Raw genomic sequence first — 17,177 nt, 5'->3', positions numbered from 1 at the left:
TATCTCTACCTGTAAATTAACTTTTAAGAAACTATAATCAAACTGACCTTGAAGAAAACCCATGACTTTCACTGCCCTAACAATTAATGCTTTCCCATCATCTCATCACTGCACAACAGTTTTCCACTCTAAACAGACCATCTTAGAAGAAAAAATTCCCAGGATCAGCCTCATAACTGCACTCAGCTCCAGCACTAAAAAGGAAAGTTACCCCTATTGTTGTGAAACAAAAGTGATAATTTTCTTCTGCATAACTTCCTTTCCACTTCTCCAAACCCCCACGTCTTTTAGAAAACTATCTGTCCCCTGTAATTCAGGATATCCAACCATGCCATGCACATACTGAACAGCCGTAGGGTTAAAAATACCTGCAGCTGAGATGCCAACACAGAAATCATTTTAAACAAAATTTATAAAAGCCACAGCTGCAGAAGGGCAAGAAAACACCCAACAAGTTTGGTAGTTAACATGGGAATGCATCACATCCAACCCCTCTTTGCTGTTCAGCAGAAAGACAGTGTTGATGACACAAGTACCAGAGAAGAGCCACGTCTGAGGCTTTCTTCCTGTACAGCACTTGAGTGCTAATGAACCTCATCAACAGAGTAACCACCAAAACACCACTTAGGGCCAAATACTATTTACACAGGACTCAAAATCCAAAACGGACTTTGAACTAAACTACTAAAAATTTGAAAATATTAGACAAATAAAAGGCATCCATACAAACTTGTCCTTGGTAGAAGACCATCTCTGAGAATAACTGGATTATTCCCATGAGTTTTTAAAGGAAAATACTTAAAACTCTCTGCAGTAGATCAAATATAAGTAATTTTGCTTTTTCAGTAAGATGAACAGAAAAACTGTAAAATTTAAAGTAAATATGTGTAAAGTGTTTATAGCACTAGATAACCTTCCCCTCAGGTTTAACAATATGAAAGTACCACAGTAAGATACATTACATAGTTCTGGTTTGCAAAGAATTAATTTCACTTCAAAAGATGCAAGAATATGTAAATTCACAGAAGTGTTACCAAGGAAGCCTTGCAAGTTACTAAAAATGTAATGAAAAAGAAGCAAAGCACAATGTCTCCAACACTTGCATAGTTTAGACAGAAAAATATCTCCAGCTCAGCAGACTCTGAACTTCCCCACTTTCCCAACTCTCTCATGACTTAATGTCTTCTGTAGGGGTAGGTTTAGGAGTTTTCATGGTCTTGTTTTTTTTAAATCAGTTCATCTCACTAAAGCAGATAACCATGGCTCCAGACAACTTAGTGCACTGCAGAATATACAGTATAAGGGTACAAACCAAAAGAAATGCTAAAGTGAACAAGAACAGACAGCAGAACTCAAACAAAAAAATTTTCAAAAGCATATTAAAAAAATGTCATCACCTAAAAGGTCTTCGCAAAGAAAAAAAAAATCATCCTGTTACAAATACAAGTGATGTGCATTCTAACCATTTCAGTAATAATGAGCCTGATACACGATCACAGTAAGACCCAGCAAATGCAGAGAACTCACCTTCACAAAATTGTCAGGGAACATGCCCCTTTTGCCATTTAACTCCCCTTCTAACCATCCTTCTTCTTCCAGTTTTTTCACATTCCTGATGATTTCCCCAGCTCGGATCGTTAACTCATCATCATGCACTGCATCATAGTCATATTCCACGATATAGTCCACTAAAAAAAGAAAAAAACCCACAATGAATACAACCCAGTCTTGGACATGCAACGTGAAAGCCACACGTGCAAAAGGCAGACCTAACCACAAATGCTAAGAATAAGTGTTTTTCCCTTACAGGAATGCTCATTTGTGAACTGTAACATTCCCAACTCTTTCAGAAGGGGGGGAGGAAAACTGGACAGTTGCCTATTAGAGTAAAGTAAATGCAGGAATATGACACCAGGTCATATTTTGGTGGTGGTGGGTAGGTTTTTGCTCATGTGTGGTGGAAGAAATTACTGGCAGTAGTTTCTTTCCCCCCCACCAAGTCCCAGCTGGAGATTTACCAATAATGAATCACTGCTCACAGGGCAAGTGCTTGTTACTCAGTGCACATTTGGGGCCGAGGAAGAAGGAAGGTTCAAACACTGCATGTACAGTATGTACATATGATGCTTTGCTAATTCTCATACCTGAACCTGCTGCTCTGTCTGCAAAAACTGATTGCTGCACACACAGTGATTTTGCAGGTTTGATCCAAGAAATGTAATACAGCCAGAAGGTGTGTGATTGACAATGTCACACAACTTAGACTGCACAGACAAAGGCACCCTCCTTCAGAGTCATCCGGTTTATAAGTAGAATAAGCAAGTGAGCTTTAATTTTGATACAATTAATTTACTCAGAGGAGCATAGCAATGTATTTACATATTTGTCCACCTGTTGCACAAGATCCACGCATTGCTCACTGACAGCTTAAGGCTCTTTTGGCAATAAAGACTCATTTGTTCATCAAGAAATTCTGTTCATGCCACAAATTTCCACAAACCTGCAGCAGTCAAATAATCTTCCCTCACTCAAATTCAGTCAGATATCCAGGCACTGCCAAATGTTAACACTGTTCTCACTGAAACCTCCTCCTCTGCAGATCACAAGGAACACGCACAATGACAGGAGCACAACAGGGTTAAAAGACAGAAATCCAGAAGGGTCTTAGAAGTTTGGGGGTTTTTTTCCCCTAGTTACTCTATTCTATCAGTGCATAATAATATCCAACAATTAATTCAAAAATTAAGGAATCAAACAGGAAGAAGTATCATTTCCTTGGTATTGAACTTACAGCTGCATTAAACCAATGTATAATTCTGATCTGTGGGCAATTTTGATCAAAAGTGCAGCTGCAGTGATGTTGCAATGAAGCCTTTTTTCCTCTGCTGCTTATAGATGAAGTCCGAAAACCCTTAGTGAAAAACAGAACTACATGATGGTGCTGTGAATGCAAGAGAAGCTTGAATAATCTGTCTGGCAAAGTATTTTCTGAATATACCCATTAACAAAGGAATCAGTCAAATATAAAGATGAAGATTTAATTTTGCTTTTTTTCCTTTAAGGACAAATTTATCTTCTTCCTTATGAATAGAAGGCAGCACCAGAGTTACTTACTCATGATACATACTCTGAAACTCCTGGCATGCACTTTTTTATTTTTGCCAAATGTATTCACTAAACTTGTTTCAAAGGATCATATTCTCCCCTTACTCCCTGCAGCAAGTAGAGTAGTTTTGTCTTGTTTCTGCATTGAGTTGTCTTTTGAGTGGCTGACATGAAATATTGCCAAATATATAGGAAATTCTGGCAGCCACAGATCATAAAGACAACAGCCATTCATCACCTATAGTCTGGAAATAAAAATGTCATCTTCCAACCAACTCGACCCAGCCATTTTGGAAACCTCCAAATGCAGAGAAACGTAAGAAATGTCCATGTCACATATTTCTCTCATGATATATTCTGTTTTAAAGCACATTAGCAGGTACCATATTTCAATATACACACTACAGGACAGCTCTATAAAGTTAAACATGGAAAATGGATCCAGAATAGAGTGTCAGTCAGGGTAAATGCTCTCAGCATGGCAGACTGTGACTGGAACTGCCAAACACCTGGTCCTTTTTCCACAGCAGTAGTAGATAATCACACTCACACTGCATCAACACAAACCAATTCTTTTGAAAGCTTATTTATTCCCTTGGGAGAACATTCCTGTATTTGTGTTTGACATGAACAACACGCTCATTTTGGTCACCTTTGCAGGCTGTAAAACATGGACTCGGTCATGCCAACAACCAGCAGAGGGTTTGAAGAAACTCCCAGTCACCATCCACGTGTCTCTGTGTTCCAAAGATAAACAGTAGTAAAAGGACATCAGCTTTTTATGTTTGAAATTTAGGTGCTGAATTTCCTCTTTTATTTGTCAGTGATACTTCATGCCACCCTCACTCTCACGGATATGAAGAAAAAACAGATGCAAATTCTGTTGTCTCATCTGTAGAGTGGAAGGGACCATGGGGAATGTCAAAATAGTTTTATCCCATGACTTTTTTCATATGATGGCAGAGAAACAGCAAGAAGCCACACATCTCCCACCTAACTACTATGTGACCCTCAAGAAGAACTTTTCAATACTATTGCTTTTCAATACTAGCTAGTAGCACTAGTTGAATCATTCAGGTAATTTGGACTTCAGTGTGATGGGCAAGAAACTGTTTACTGCCAAAACAGTCCACATGAAAAAAACCTCTGAAACATCTTGAAGTATAAAGTATAATATTTACCCAAGTAAAAACAGTATCCAGTGATGACAGAAAATGTTAAGGCATCACACTCCTTATAACAACAATAACTAGGAATTACATTAGTCCACGGATTGTACTTCTGAAGGCTTGAAGTAGTTCTGAATGCTTTTGAATGCTTCAAGTTCTCACTTAAAAGCTTTACTCAAGAACAGATATGCTGTGATCAGTCAGCAATAAGTGGGACTCCAACCATATAAACTGGTCAACACTTCCAAAAAACAGTCTCAACTGGTAGAACATGCAGCAGAACTCCTCAGCAACACAAAATACAAAAGTCACCTATCTTACCTCACCCTCAGTTTTTTACACTGCTTTCTCCATTTCAAACCCAACTCAAATCAATTATCTGTATCTCAGAAGTCCACAATGACCACGTCATGGATGAAAAATAGTCTTCTCAAGCCTGAGCAGGAACATTGTGAGATTTACTGTGCTTTTCTTGCACATCCAAGAATACCAGAGCTCACCTGAGAGGGAGACAACTTTCTCCTGAGTTTTCACAGTCAGAATGGGCCGTCCCAAACCACCTCCTACACTGCATGCAAAGAAGGTATCTTGATCCTACATCTCTAACACATAAGTGGCAATCTTGTTTTTGGCAAGAATTCAAATATAAACATAAAGACAGCACCTGGAACATGCTTCCAACCAAGGAAAGAGGGAAGGAAACAAGTGAGAAGCCACATCACAGTCAGGTTGATGAGGGCATTAGAGATAATAAATTATAACAGACCAAGAACTGACAGAACAGATTTAGAAACACAAGACTACACATTCAGTGCCCTGGTAGCAGATGAGGGACTAGAATCTGTGCAATGAAGAATCAGAGGCAATTGAGCCAGTGCCACTGAAAACAAACTGACAGAGTACAGGCCAGAGGAATATAAAGTGGCGTGGACTGAACACTGTCCAAAATGCCAGGCTCCAAGGGTTGTGATCAATGACACATGGGCCAGCTGGGGGGGAATCACCAGTGGTGTGTCCCAGGAGTCAATCCTGAGTTGTTCAGTATCTTTATTAACGACCTGAATGATGGGACTGATGCACCCTCGGCAAGTCTGCAGATGATACAAAGCCTGGAAGAGTGGTTGATGGGTCAGATGGATGTGCTGCTATTCAGAGGGACCTCAATAGGCTGAGGAAATGGACCAACAGCGACCTCATGAAATTCACAGGGAAATGCCAAGTCCTGTCCCTGGGGAGAATCAACCCCATGTACCAGTACAGGCTCTGGACTGCCTGGCTGGAAAGCAGCTTGGCAGAGAAGGACCTGGTGGACAACAAGTTGACAGGAGCCAGCAACACATCCTTGCAGCAAAAGAGGATCAACAGCAGCTGGGGCTGCATTAGGAGGAGCACTGCCACAGGCCAAGGGAGGGATCTCCCCCTCTGCTCCGTACTGGGGAGACCATCTGGAGTGCTTGGTGCTGTCCTGGGTACCCCAATACAAGACAGAAATGAAAATAATGGTGTGAGCCCAAAGGGCCATGAAGATCATAGATGACTAAGGGTCTGGAGTATCTTCATACGAGGCACAGTTGAAAGAGCTGGGACAAAGCTCAGGGAAATCTTATTGATCAGAGTGTGGAAAAGACTGAGTGGTGCCCAATGAAAGCACAAGAGGCAGTGGGATGAATAAACCACACAAGTTCCACTTAAACACATATAAACACCCTCTGTCAGCCAGCCATGACAGCTTTCCAACACAATTAGGGAGTCTCCCACATGCTGCTTTTTGAAGGTTCTCACCCATTTTCAGGGGTAAGGGACTGATTAAATCAACAGAGCTAAGGAAAAAAATATTGACTGGATATCTTTGGGGGAAGGTGGTTATAGCAAGCTTTGTGGGAGCAGTCTGCTCAGCTCTCGGTTTCCAGTGAGATGACAACCTCACTTATGAAATAAAACAGACCCAACACATCAAAGCCAGTCAGCCCAGTCAACAACTACAGACGTTATTCCCCACAGCAAAGATGAAAAGTGTCCTATCTAACCCCAGTGCCTCTGACAAAACAGCTCCCACTGCCAGGCAGCACAGCAACACTGCCTGCACGAGGCATTCAGTCACTGCTGGCACAGGTGGACTCTCCACTTCTCCAAAACTTACACAACTGGCTCTTCTGCCAACCACATCCCAGTGCCAAGGCAGAAGCAAGTCTTCCAACAAGCATGGCCATAACCATAACACCCATCTTCACTGATTTTAAACAAAGAATCTCTTCAGCTACTCAGTGTCTTTCTGAAGTTGGCTATTATAGGTAACTAAGGCCCTCTGAGAACCCTAAAAGAGAAAAACCAATAAATAAATCAAGGAATAGTGTGGAAAATATACCAAAGTTCTAGCATGCCTGTGTCTTCAACAGAAATAACCCATGTCAGACACTCACCCAGCAAAGATGACAATTTCACATTCTTGGTATTTTGTTTAAGGTATTACAATACTGTCAGAATCCGGTGACCTTTCTTTAGTAGCCAAAAAAAAGACACAAACCATGAAATAAAAATAAAATCCCATGAAAAACACATTTTGATAGTTTATAAAATTAAAAAAAAAAAAGAGGATTCACTGAATAACTGAAATCCTTGCATATATTGGGAAGCCTTGCTGAAACTTGCTGCAGACCTGGAAGGACAGAGTCCAACATGAAGCAGCAAGAGTTGCTGCCATGTTCCATGAAGGTCTCTTCAGGCAGGTTTTAGGTCAGTTCAGATTTAAAGTCATTTATTGGAACATAAACCCTGGAAAGTTGTGCAGCCTCCAGAAGCACCTTGGCAGCAGAACTGCAGTTATGCTAGAAACTGAGCTTTTGCTTTTCCAGTTTATCATAACAGAAAGTTGCTAGATGCCTGAAACTTGCTGTTGTTTCCACTTGTACATTTATCACAGAAAACCCTCAAAGTTTAGTGTCCTGTAAAACCAGGGTAACAATTCTGTTATTATGTATGAGTACATACACACAGTTACAAAGGTATTTTGTTTCACAGCAAAGTTTACACTAGAGACAAAAGACCACAGAAGATACTATCTTACCCTTATAACTATCATACTTTTCTTCCAAACTATTTCAAAATCAGGTGCTCCTTCCAACTGCTTTCCCATAGAAGCGTTCCTACAATTTGTGAGCTATAGGAATTCCAGCTGTTTTAATAGCAATACCATAGTATATGTTTGGCCACTTAAGACATCTTAACACTGAAAAAGTAGTTCAGGTGTTTAAATGCTGAACAATGAAAACACCTCCAGAACTGTAAACATAAGTAGTGGTTATAAGAATGTTTTCTTTCCACTTCCAACACCATATAATTTCCTGTTACCCTGACCTGAGTCACTGATGACAACCCATACGCTCAAACAAAGAGGCCTGGTGGACTCCCCGTTGCCCTTAAAATTCTAGTTGCTTCTCCCAAAACTGCATGAGTTTTGTCATCAAAGCTCTCCTGTAAGACACATGCAGAAGGTGACCCACCAGGGTTTGGCAACCAAAGACAAATCCCCCCTGGCCAAGGGCCTCCACTGCTCCTTCCTCCACACTCTGCATCTGCTCCCATGATTCCCTCTCCTGTCTACACAATGACCATAATAACCAGTTCCCCAAAGATCAAAGTATCCCTTTGGGGTACAGATGCGGGTTTGGTCTCCCTCAATCTGAGTAGGGAAGCACCTCACATTTCCCAGTATCGGAAAAACAACTCTGAGCACTGGTCTTGTGCAAAAGGGTCCTTCCCTTCTTTTCACACCTAAACAGCCATATCCGACTGAGAAGCAGCCAAGGGACTGAACCCTGAACAGATGGAAACATAGAGCATCTCCTGCTTTCCTTTTCAAAGTGCCCAGTAAAGCTACATCACCAAAAGAGAGAGGGAAACCCAAAGCTGTATTTCCAAGACATCTTAACCCGAGAATGCTGTGATCTCATGCTCTCCTTCGTGTGCATTCACATGGTCCCTACCCCCAGCTCTGCATTTAAGATTAGTAGTTATTTATACTACTGGTGAATCAGATAAAGAAAACAGCTTGAGAGAAAACTATTTAGTGCCAACCTTCTTTATCTCCCTCAGATGTCTCACTGTAGGGTCAGAGACCCAGGACTGCTTCAAACCCAACTGAGACCCACATCTACATCACTGTTACAGCACAGATGGGGAGCACATTGCTCCTGAAGGTCCAAACCACCCTCATTTATGGTGCTTCAGTTCAGTGTGGAGCAGTCTCATAGTAAGTAATCTCTGGATTTTTTTTTTTCCCACTGAAACTAAACTCAAGAATACTCCTAATGTGTGTTAATCTTTAATAGGCATTACACCCATGGGGCGAGACTAGAACTACAATGATATAAAAATGTCCAAAACTTGCAATATGAATGTCAGGTCCCTCACACCTGAAATTCCCCCTATGGATCCACTCATCTTGCCCCTTACCACTTGCTGCTTTGCACACAGCCAAAATCTGTCATGAAACCACATCCTAACACAATGCATAAACAATGCAAGGCCACTGGATTCCTGCCAACTGATGGCAGGGTTGCAGTTCCAAGCTGTTACAAAACTGAACAAGGAACAAGTACAATTAACTTATGAAGACCATGAATTCTACGCATATTTTACAGCGGAGCCTTCAGTAAGTCACTGGTTTTGAGTCACACCATACAAAAGAGCAGACATTTTCCTGAGCTGAGCCACACAGGGCCATCACATTTGTATTCCACGTGGAGGACTTGCTAACAGTTGCATCACAAGGACTACTGAAAGCATTAACATTCACAAATAAGATGTTTTACCTTCACAGTAACTCAAAAGGAGGTTGGGTGCCTCCTGTAAGGCCTAGGGAATGGCAGTGACACATAGCAGAGCCATTTCTACCTGCGCCTCCTCCCAGGTGAGCCACACCAGTCGTGCCAGCTCCAGTCCTGATAAACAGCTCTGTACCAAAGCAGAGCTTCCTGCTCCTGAAGCTTTGATCCCGTGTGCCAGCCAAGCAAACTCTGCTGCCACAAGGAAGGGACGTGGCATAGGAGGTTCTCTGCAGTTTAAGAAAATGCTGACCTCATCTATTCAAATATTGACTTACGGTCTTGTTTTAAGCCAAGTGCCCTGAGCCACCAGAATTCTTTCATTAGTTTATAATAATACATAACACCAATGGAACTGAAATATTTTCATGCCATTCTGTGCACATTTTCTTTTAAGCATACACAATTAATTCCCAATTTGCTGTAAGCCGATTATTTCAGTTGTGGATTATTTCAAAGACAGAGAACCTAAATCTGTACAACTTATTAGTTCTGGTTGCTGGGCAAACAAACAATCGTTTCAAGCACTAAAGATGCCTCCAATACACACAAATACAGTGTTGGACCCAAGCTGATTCTACACAAAACCAGCTCAGCTGTGTCCACCCAGTTTCTGGAAGCACCACAAACACCCTGCTGTCACCCAGTGGGGACTCAGTTTCGGTGCCAACAGGATTTGCTGTTTGAAGCAACTTCATGCTGAAGTGAGTATGAGCCTTCACACTCACTTCAACACATACCCCACGTCTCAGAAGGCTCAGCAGTTTGAAGCAACATTAGATGAGTGATGGCAGTCAGCCACTTTGACTGCAGGTCAGGCCAAATTCCCAACAAGCAGCTTCCCACTTCCTCAGCACAAGAGCTGAGCAGTCAGAGCACCATCCCCACCTGAGCCAAGATCCTTAGTGCTGTGCTGGGGCAGATCAGTCTGCCAGCCCCAGCTCCCATTCCTCTACAAGATTAAAAAAAACCCCTCCTTTAGAAGGGAATTTAATATATCATTTTTCTGGAATACAGTCTATCTTTCTATCACAAGTCACTACCAAAAAGGTGTTGGACACATGTGATGGTTTACAAGATCTGGTAAAAACTTAATAAGTACTCTCCAGTGCTTACAATAAGGGTATTTTAAACTACTGTAAAGATGGCTTTTAGGAAAAAAAGAATGAAGTCAGAATAAATACACACCACGGAGAAAATCAACAATGACAACCAAGCCAAAAAAAAAAAAGACAACAAAACAACTTCAAAACATCTTGTTTAAGTCTAACGATATCCAGTATCTCATTTGGGCCTTTGTTTCCCCAAACTCCAGCATCAGCAGCCCAGCTACTGTCAGCTTCCTATTTTGATTAAACACTGTGCACACCAAAGGAAAAAAATTACCATTGGAGGAGGGGAAGGAACAAGCTGGAATAAAAACTAGTTCTATTATTTTCCTGAAGTATGGGATCCCACTACATTTTATCTTTCTAATGACAACTGAGACCTTATTTCATCCTTCCAGTACATAAAGGGGGCTTGTAAGAGAGATGGAGAGACTTTTTCCCAAGCTCTGTTGGGATAGGACAAGAGGCACTGGTTTTAAACTGAAAGAGCGGAGATTTAGATTGGACATAAGCAAGAAATTCTTTGGTGTGAGGTGCTGAGACACTGGCACAGGTTGCCCAGGTTGTCTCATCCCTGGAAACATTTAAGGTCAGGGTGAATGGGACTTTGAGCAACCTGGTCTAATGCAAGGTGTCCCTGCCCATGGGAGGGGGTTGGATTGGATGATCTTTAAAGGTCCCTTCCAACCCAAATCATTTGGTGATTCAGGCACAAAAATCTTTTAATGATATTTTACCTGTGTGATAAATAGACAATACAAACAAATAAATGTATTGTTAACTGGCTTTAGCCTGTTCTCTTTCAGAGACATCCTGTGACTTTCACAGATGTCTTGTAATCCACAAGATCTCTCAGATCCCTCACTGAAGTTTCTCACAATTTCAATTTTATGTTTACAGCTGACAGGGAAATCTGCAGAAGCTGGCCAAACTAAAATTAATTTCAGCCACCAAAAGTCCGAAAAATACCCTCTTGCTTCTGTGCCACTGACAACCCAATCATGAACCCTCAGACAATATAATCCCCAGCCAGCTCCAGCTGCTGTCAAAAGACTGTGATAAGGCAACTTGAGTAAAGTTCTTTTTTTTTCTGTCCATCCTGCAGTGACTGCTATTTTTCCTTAATCCTTCTGTAACTTGCTCTATGCTGCATTATCCAGTTCTAGCACAAACATTTTCTGCTTAAAGCAACAATCCCTCTACATACATAGTTTGGCTAAAAAAAGGGAAACAAAAAACAAAAATAGCAGTCTACCCTTGAGACAGTCTAAAAAGCCAGACTTGGTTCTGTCAGCACAGAATTTGTCCATCTGGAAGCCGCCCTGGATCCGCCTGGCATTTCTAGATTGAGTGAGGCATTGGTGCATTCTCCAATAAATGACTCACCACGCATTTTTAATAAAAAGTTCATGTTGAATTTTACAGCCCAGTAAGGCTGAAACAATTAGGACAATGAACAATTGAAAACAGTTAAAAATGTATGCTCTTCCTCCCAAATTATTTCAACTAATGAGAAACTCATTGTATTTTAACAGCAACCATCTCAAACAGCAGCTTCTCGCGCTGGCTCAGGTACAATTAGCAGGATACTTTGAGAATGAAACTAAACAGCCCAGCAGAAACTCTGCCCAGCAGCCTGCCCTGAGAGATGCAAACCACATAGGCCTCATTTTCCTACTCCAGGCTCCTGTAATTTCCTGGAGTGCATTATAGTGCTTAACATTGTGTGTTACAGCACACAACTGAAAATTAAACATTTGTCAATTTTCACTTCACTAAAGCAACTCATTTCCACACATACCCTCATAATTTCACAACTGTATCCTGCAGATACGTCACCATTACCAGCCAGCTGGGGAAAAAAGTGTTTTAGGGATGCACTCCTCACTGCAAGTTTATTAAATCAACTCTAGAAGACTCATCCATCATGTCTCCTCCAGGAGGAGGACATGTCATCAGAAATACTCGTCTTAAACTCAGTCACAAACTTAATAAATATCACAACTGTGATTTTGATTTAGCCCCTCACTTCTGTGAGTGGGAATTGCCAGGCTCCTCCCTTCACAGCAGGAGAAGACATGAAATGGGAAGTATTAGAGTAAAATCTCTACCACCCACAGATATTTGATACTACTATTTGATTTATAAGGACAAAAGAGGTCAAAATGTTTTGCCTGGGAAGTGATGTTAAGCAGAAAGAGATGGTTTGTGCTACTTGTTATTTCTCTCAGTCTGAACTGACCTCACCGCAAGAAATCAGCCTGGAAATGAGAGGTGACACCTGCAGGAAAGGCAGCAAAACTCTTCACAAGCAGAAGGGGAAAGAATGCTACTAATTCACCATGCAGGGAAAACCAGGATCTTAGAGGGCACAGAGGACTGCACCCTAAAAAAAACACATCACATTTTCTGAAGTCATGACTCAGACGCTGTTCCATATATAGATTTACACCTCTTCCTCTGTTCTTTCCCTTAAGTTAATTTTATAACATCTACTTGGCAAAACATTCAAGGTGAGTCACAAAACACCAAATTACAAAAGCTGCTAAAACAAAGCCATGCCAGAAAACCTCTGAAGAACAAAAGGATCATACCGTATTTAGATTTTGCTCAAATCCAAAGCACCAAATAAGCAGTGAAAGTATGACAGGGTCAACGCCATATTTATAGTTTTTCCCTTAAAGCCTCTACTAGATAATTAGCTCACAAAAAAAACCAACCAATCAAACAAACAAAAAATTTGAAGCTGAAGACTCTGTTGCTTATCTTAGAATTTTTCTACACAGTCATTCCCCTTAAAAAAAAAAGAAAAAAAAAGTATTTGAATTTTATAATAGTTTCCTTCCTTCAATATCAGAACCCTATGTTACTACACAAGCTTCAGCTCCTCCTGCAGATTTTTCTCAGGATTCTCCTAGCCAAAGAGAACATCATGATCATAGCTCCAGGTTATAAATTCATGAGTTACAAAAACAAGAAAGTCTGAGAGCCTTCTGGATTTAAACCAAAAGAAAACTCCTTTCACGCTCTGCAAAAATACAGAAATGCTTTGACAGATACCCTACAATTTGGCACATATCTAATTCTGAATGACAATTAGTGCTTGTGCAAACATAGCTTTGAAATAAATTTATGGAAACTTGAAAGCATCATTCGGAGCATGCACAAAGTGTTCCCTTCATCTTTAAAAACAGACATGATGCAAGAGTCTGAATGGTCCCAGATTGGGATCTTGCAAAAACCACAAAATATGCTTAGCATTAAAACAGGGACAAGTGTTTCTATCTGACTCCATGCTGTCAGGACAGTCCATAATAATTGTGGCATTAATAAAGTTAATTAACTTTTTAGTGTGGACATTTTAGTCAATACAAATCAACTGAACTGTTGGATTGAAAAGCACAGAAAGAAATCCTTATGCAATGGATTCTTATAAAAGCCAGTCAAAACAGCAAATGCTCAAGAGCATCCTACAACCTCAATCAGATAGTTTTAAAGAAGGTAAAATCATTTCATTAGCTCAATTATGTTCTAAAAGTTCAGAGATCAATTCTTTAAATACCCACTTGTAACATGGATTTAGAAGGATTTAAACAATTTTTATTAAGATCATGACTTCAACCTGCATAACTTGCAATGCTTTCAATCACTGGAAAACAAGGTTTGAAAGATCTCTGGAGGTTACTATTCCAATCTGGTCAGAGCAAGGTTAATCTCAAAGTCAAACCAGGTCACTCAAGAGATTGTCCAGCCAAATTTTAAAAGTCTTGAAGGGATGAAGATAAAACAGCCATCCTGGGCAGCTTTTCTGACACTCAATTCTCATAATGATTTTTCCACACTATATTCAACAGGAATTACCATTGTCCTAACTTGCAGCCATTGATTCACAACTTTCCACTGGGTCTCCAAGAAGAGTCCATAATTCTCTTCTCCAGGCTATACCACCTCCTTGCACACCACATGCACCAGCCTCCTGACCACTTGCAGCTCTCCAGTTTGGTGGCATTCCCTCTGCATTTTGAGGGAAGGGAGGAGCAAAACTGGACACAGTATTTTAGTCATGTGAGTGCCTGGGAGTGGGGAACAACCACTCCCCATGACCTGCTGGCTACTATCCTGCTCAGGCCACCTGGCAGACAGTAAGGTAGTTCGTTCCTAGATGCTGGACTATGCATTTGTCTTTTAGGAACAACACAAGATTTCTGTTGACCAATCCTCCCAATACTACTGCAGCACATCAATCACCCCCCCATCTCATTCACTGTGGGGTTTTTTAGTACCTGATTATAATCTTAAGCACTTGAAGAAACCAGGGTTACGTGATCACCCCTATCTGCCTGTCCTCTTGCTTCCCTCCCAATTCTTTCACATTTGGCTGAAACATGCCAGAAGAGCAGCATCTCAAAAATAAGAGCTGTACAATTTTTTTTTTTGGTAGAGTCAGCACTGAAGCACCCAAATCTCAGTCCTTCCCCAGGAAAAGACTTCAGGACTGCCCCAACACTCTTGCTCTTTTAACCTGATGGCTGGCTAATCACCAACTATGCAGCTTGGAAGCAGCTCCAGCATGTGCTGTGTCTTGCAGACCTAATTGATAGTAACAGGAGGATCGGTATTTGAAGAATTTGAGGAGGGAGCAGAGGACTTACAGGAGGTTATGAAAAGCTGTCTGGGGCAAGAGATACCAGTTGCTGAGGTCAGGATACAAAGCACCCAAAGCAAGTTCATAGAAAGCTAACTCTCACCTCCACTGTTCTCAACACGTTCACTTGAAGGAGCGGCTTGGAATTTAGAACCAGAGGAAATCCCCTTGAAACCTGTCCCCACAGGTTTCACAACTACAGGCAAAACCCTGGTGACCCAACCACACACACACAAAAAAAAAAAAGTAAAATCAAGAGAAGAAAATATCAGCAGTATGACCTCAGCTTCCTTAAAAACCAAGGTCAGGATTTACCACTTCTGTCGCTGCTGCAGAAGCATCACAGAGCACTGAACAGCAGGATCCAGCAACTGTCTTGATAGGAAATCGGCACAGTCTCCTTGCTGCACAGAGATGGCAGGCTGTGTCTTATTCTACTGACAGCACCTCTCCTGTTTCATAAACAGCTTTATTTCATCTTGTATTCACCCAGCCTGAGGCTTTCTCCTCCTAGCTGTCTACAGGACAAATTTTCTTCTACAACCTACATATTAGAAGCCATTTACATTACAATCCATATATGTATCTTATAATTCTCTCTCAGGAAGAAAGAACCATTAAGATTGAAAGAGCAAACTCTCTTCCCACAAAATAAGCATCTAATAAGATGATGAACACATGAAAATTAGAGGAAGCAATTTTATACACTCTTAATTGTGCTTTTAGTTGACAACCACCACACGGGTAATTCACATACAGTCCTATAGCACACGGTGCTACAAGAAATGCCTTCAAGCTCTCCTAGAGCTGCAAAGGGTGTCAACCAAGACAATTTCCAATTCCCCTACTTCCTTGCACCACATCCTTACTCAGATATTGGTAGGTAGTAAAAGCAGTCCTTGTTATACTTACAGTTCTCAAAATGTGAATGTTTTAATGTAAAGCCTTTTTACTACCATCTCCCACTTCACAAACACTCTTTCCCCATGCTGAAGGACGAGGTGTATTTTCATTAACGCGCAGGCCCAGCAAACAAAGCACATTTGATTTTCTAGAACAAAACAGCACAGTTCATAACAATTTATGCTTAATAAAAAACTATATTCTGCTGTTTGCACTTTTCAGGAGGATCCATGGTCTCCTTATTTACCATACTCACGGGATTAACATATTTGCTTTTATCTTTATGTCTACAAAAGCCTTGCTCACCTCAGCAATTCCACTGCCCCGCTTGTAGAACAGCATCTCATTTCACCTGGCTCCAGGACAACACAAACTCAGCTGAACACAAAGTGTTGTTTGGGACACAGGTTTCAAACAATCAACCCATCTCCACCCATCGGATGGTCACCTGAAACCCCAGCAACACTCCCAGACAACTTGCAAATCCTGCTGAATTTGTCAAGCCTCTTACTAAAAACTCTGAACAAAGTAATGCTCTTCACTTAACCACTTCGGAAGCAAAACAGATGGGCTCTGCTTTTCAGGAACGATGGCTTCAGTCATTTACAGAGAACAGTTTTACAGTGACTCCAACACTCTGAGGCTGAAGGAATGACCCTCCACTCTCTCCCAACTCACTCCCGTACCACTGTTCCCTTGTGCTGGTCTCACAGTTATGCTGCTCCAGGGTGTGTCAGTCCACTTTGCTGCCAAATCAGACACAGCTGGTTCTCCTCTGGTTGGATTCAACTCCAGCCAGCGCCTTAAACCAGATCATTGCATGGACACATGATCACTAAATCTGCCAAAAGGGAAGATTAAAGAACACACTGATATCTGCATTATCCAGGGGACTGACCATACCAAGAATTGATGGATCTAACATTTCTCCTGGCAGTTTGTTCTAGCAATTAATAACTTCCCCGACAGAAATATTCAGATGTCACAAAGAGTGCAAACAGCAATGTGATTTACCTCAAGTTTTAGGCAGGTTTATTCTAGTTAATCTTGCATTTCTTGGTTTATGACAGTACTAAATAAGCCAAACTCCATAAAAGCATTTAAGTGATGGGAACATTGAAGTTCAGCCCAACAGCAGAAAATCAGGATACAGTAAGGATAGAGGCATATTTTTACACATTGTACTCAGTTGTCTTCTCCAAACATCAACATTACTGAAAAAAACCAAGACCAAAATCCACAGAAATACAAAAGGCACCTCAATTGCAAATTCTAGCAGTTTAGGAACTATTTTCTCTATCAAGTTACTATTAAATCAATTTTTAAAAAAGCAAGTTAGAGGCACATTTTAAAAAGAACACTTGGCTGGCTTAAAATGGATGGGGGGTAAAAAAGCATTTTAAACATGAAGAGAAAAAATCTG

At 41.0% G+C, this 17,177-nt stretch overlaps 1 protein-coding gene across 2 annotated transcripts in view; it reads right to left on the bottom strand.

Moving 5' to 3' along the window:
- The window catches only part of CD2AP (CD2 associated protein), an 81,367-nt gene that overhangs the window by 56,877 nt on the left and 7,313 nt on the right, over positions 1-17,177 (bottom strand). For both annotated transcript variants that reach the window (XM_027690085.1, XM_027690084.1), the window contains exon 2: positions 1,528-1,688. In XM_027690085.1, coding sequence (XP_027545886.1) covers positions 1,528-1,688 — 161 coding nt within the window. The remainder of the gene's footprint in view (positions 1-1,527; positions 1,689-17,177) is intronic.

The sequence above is a fragment of the Neopelma chrysocephalum genome, unplaced genomic scaffold, assembly GCF_003984885.1.
Source record: "Neopelma chrysocephalum unplaced genomic scaffold, ASM398488v2 Primary Assembly neopelma1_80, whole genome shotgun sequence".
NCBI classification, from domain to species: Eukaryota; Metazoa; Chordata; class Aves; order Passeriformes; family Pipridae; genus Neopelma; species Neopelma chrysocephalum.
The sequence above is the reverse complement of the archived record's forward strand: the minus strand, read 5'-3'. Positions and strand labels throughout refer to the sequence as shown.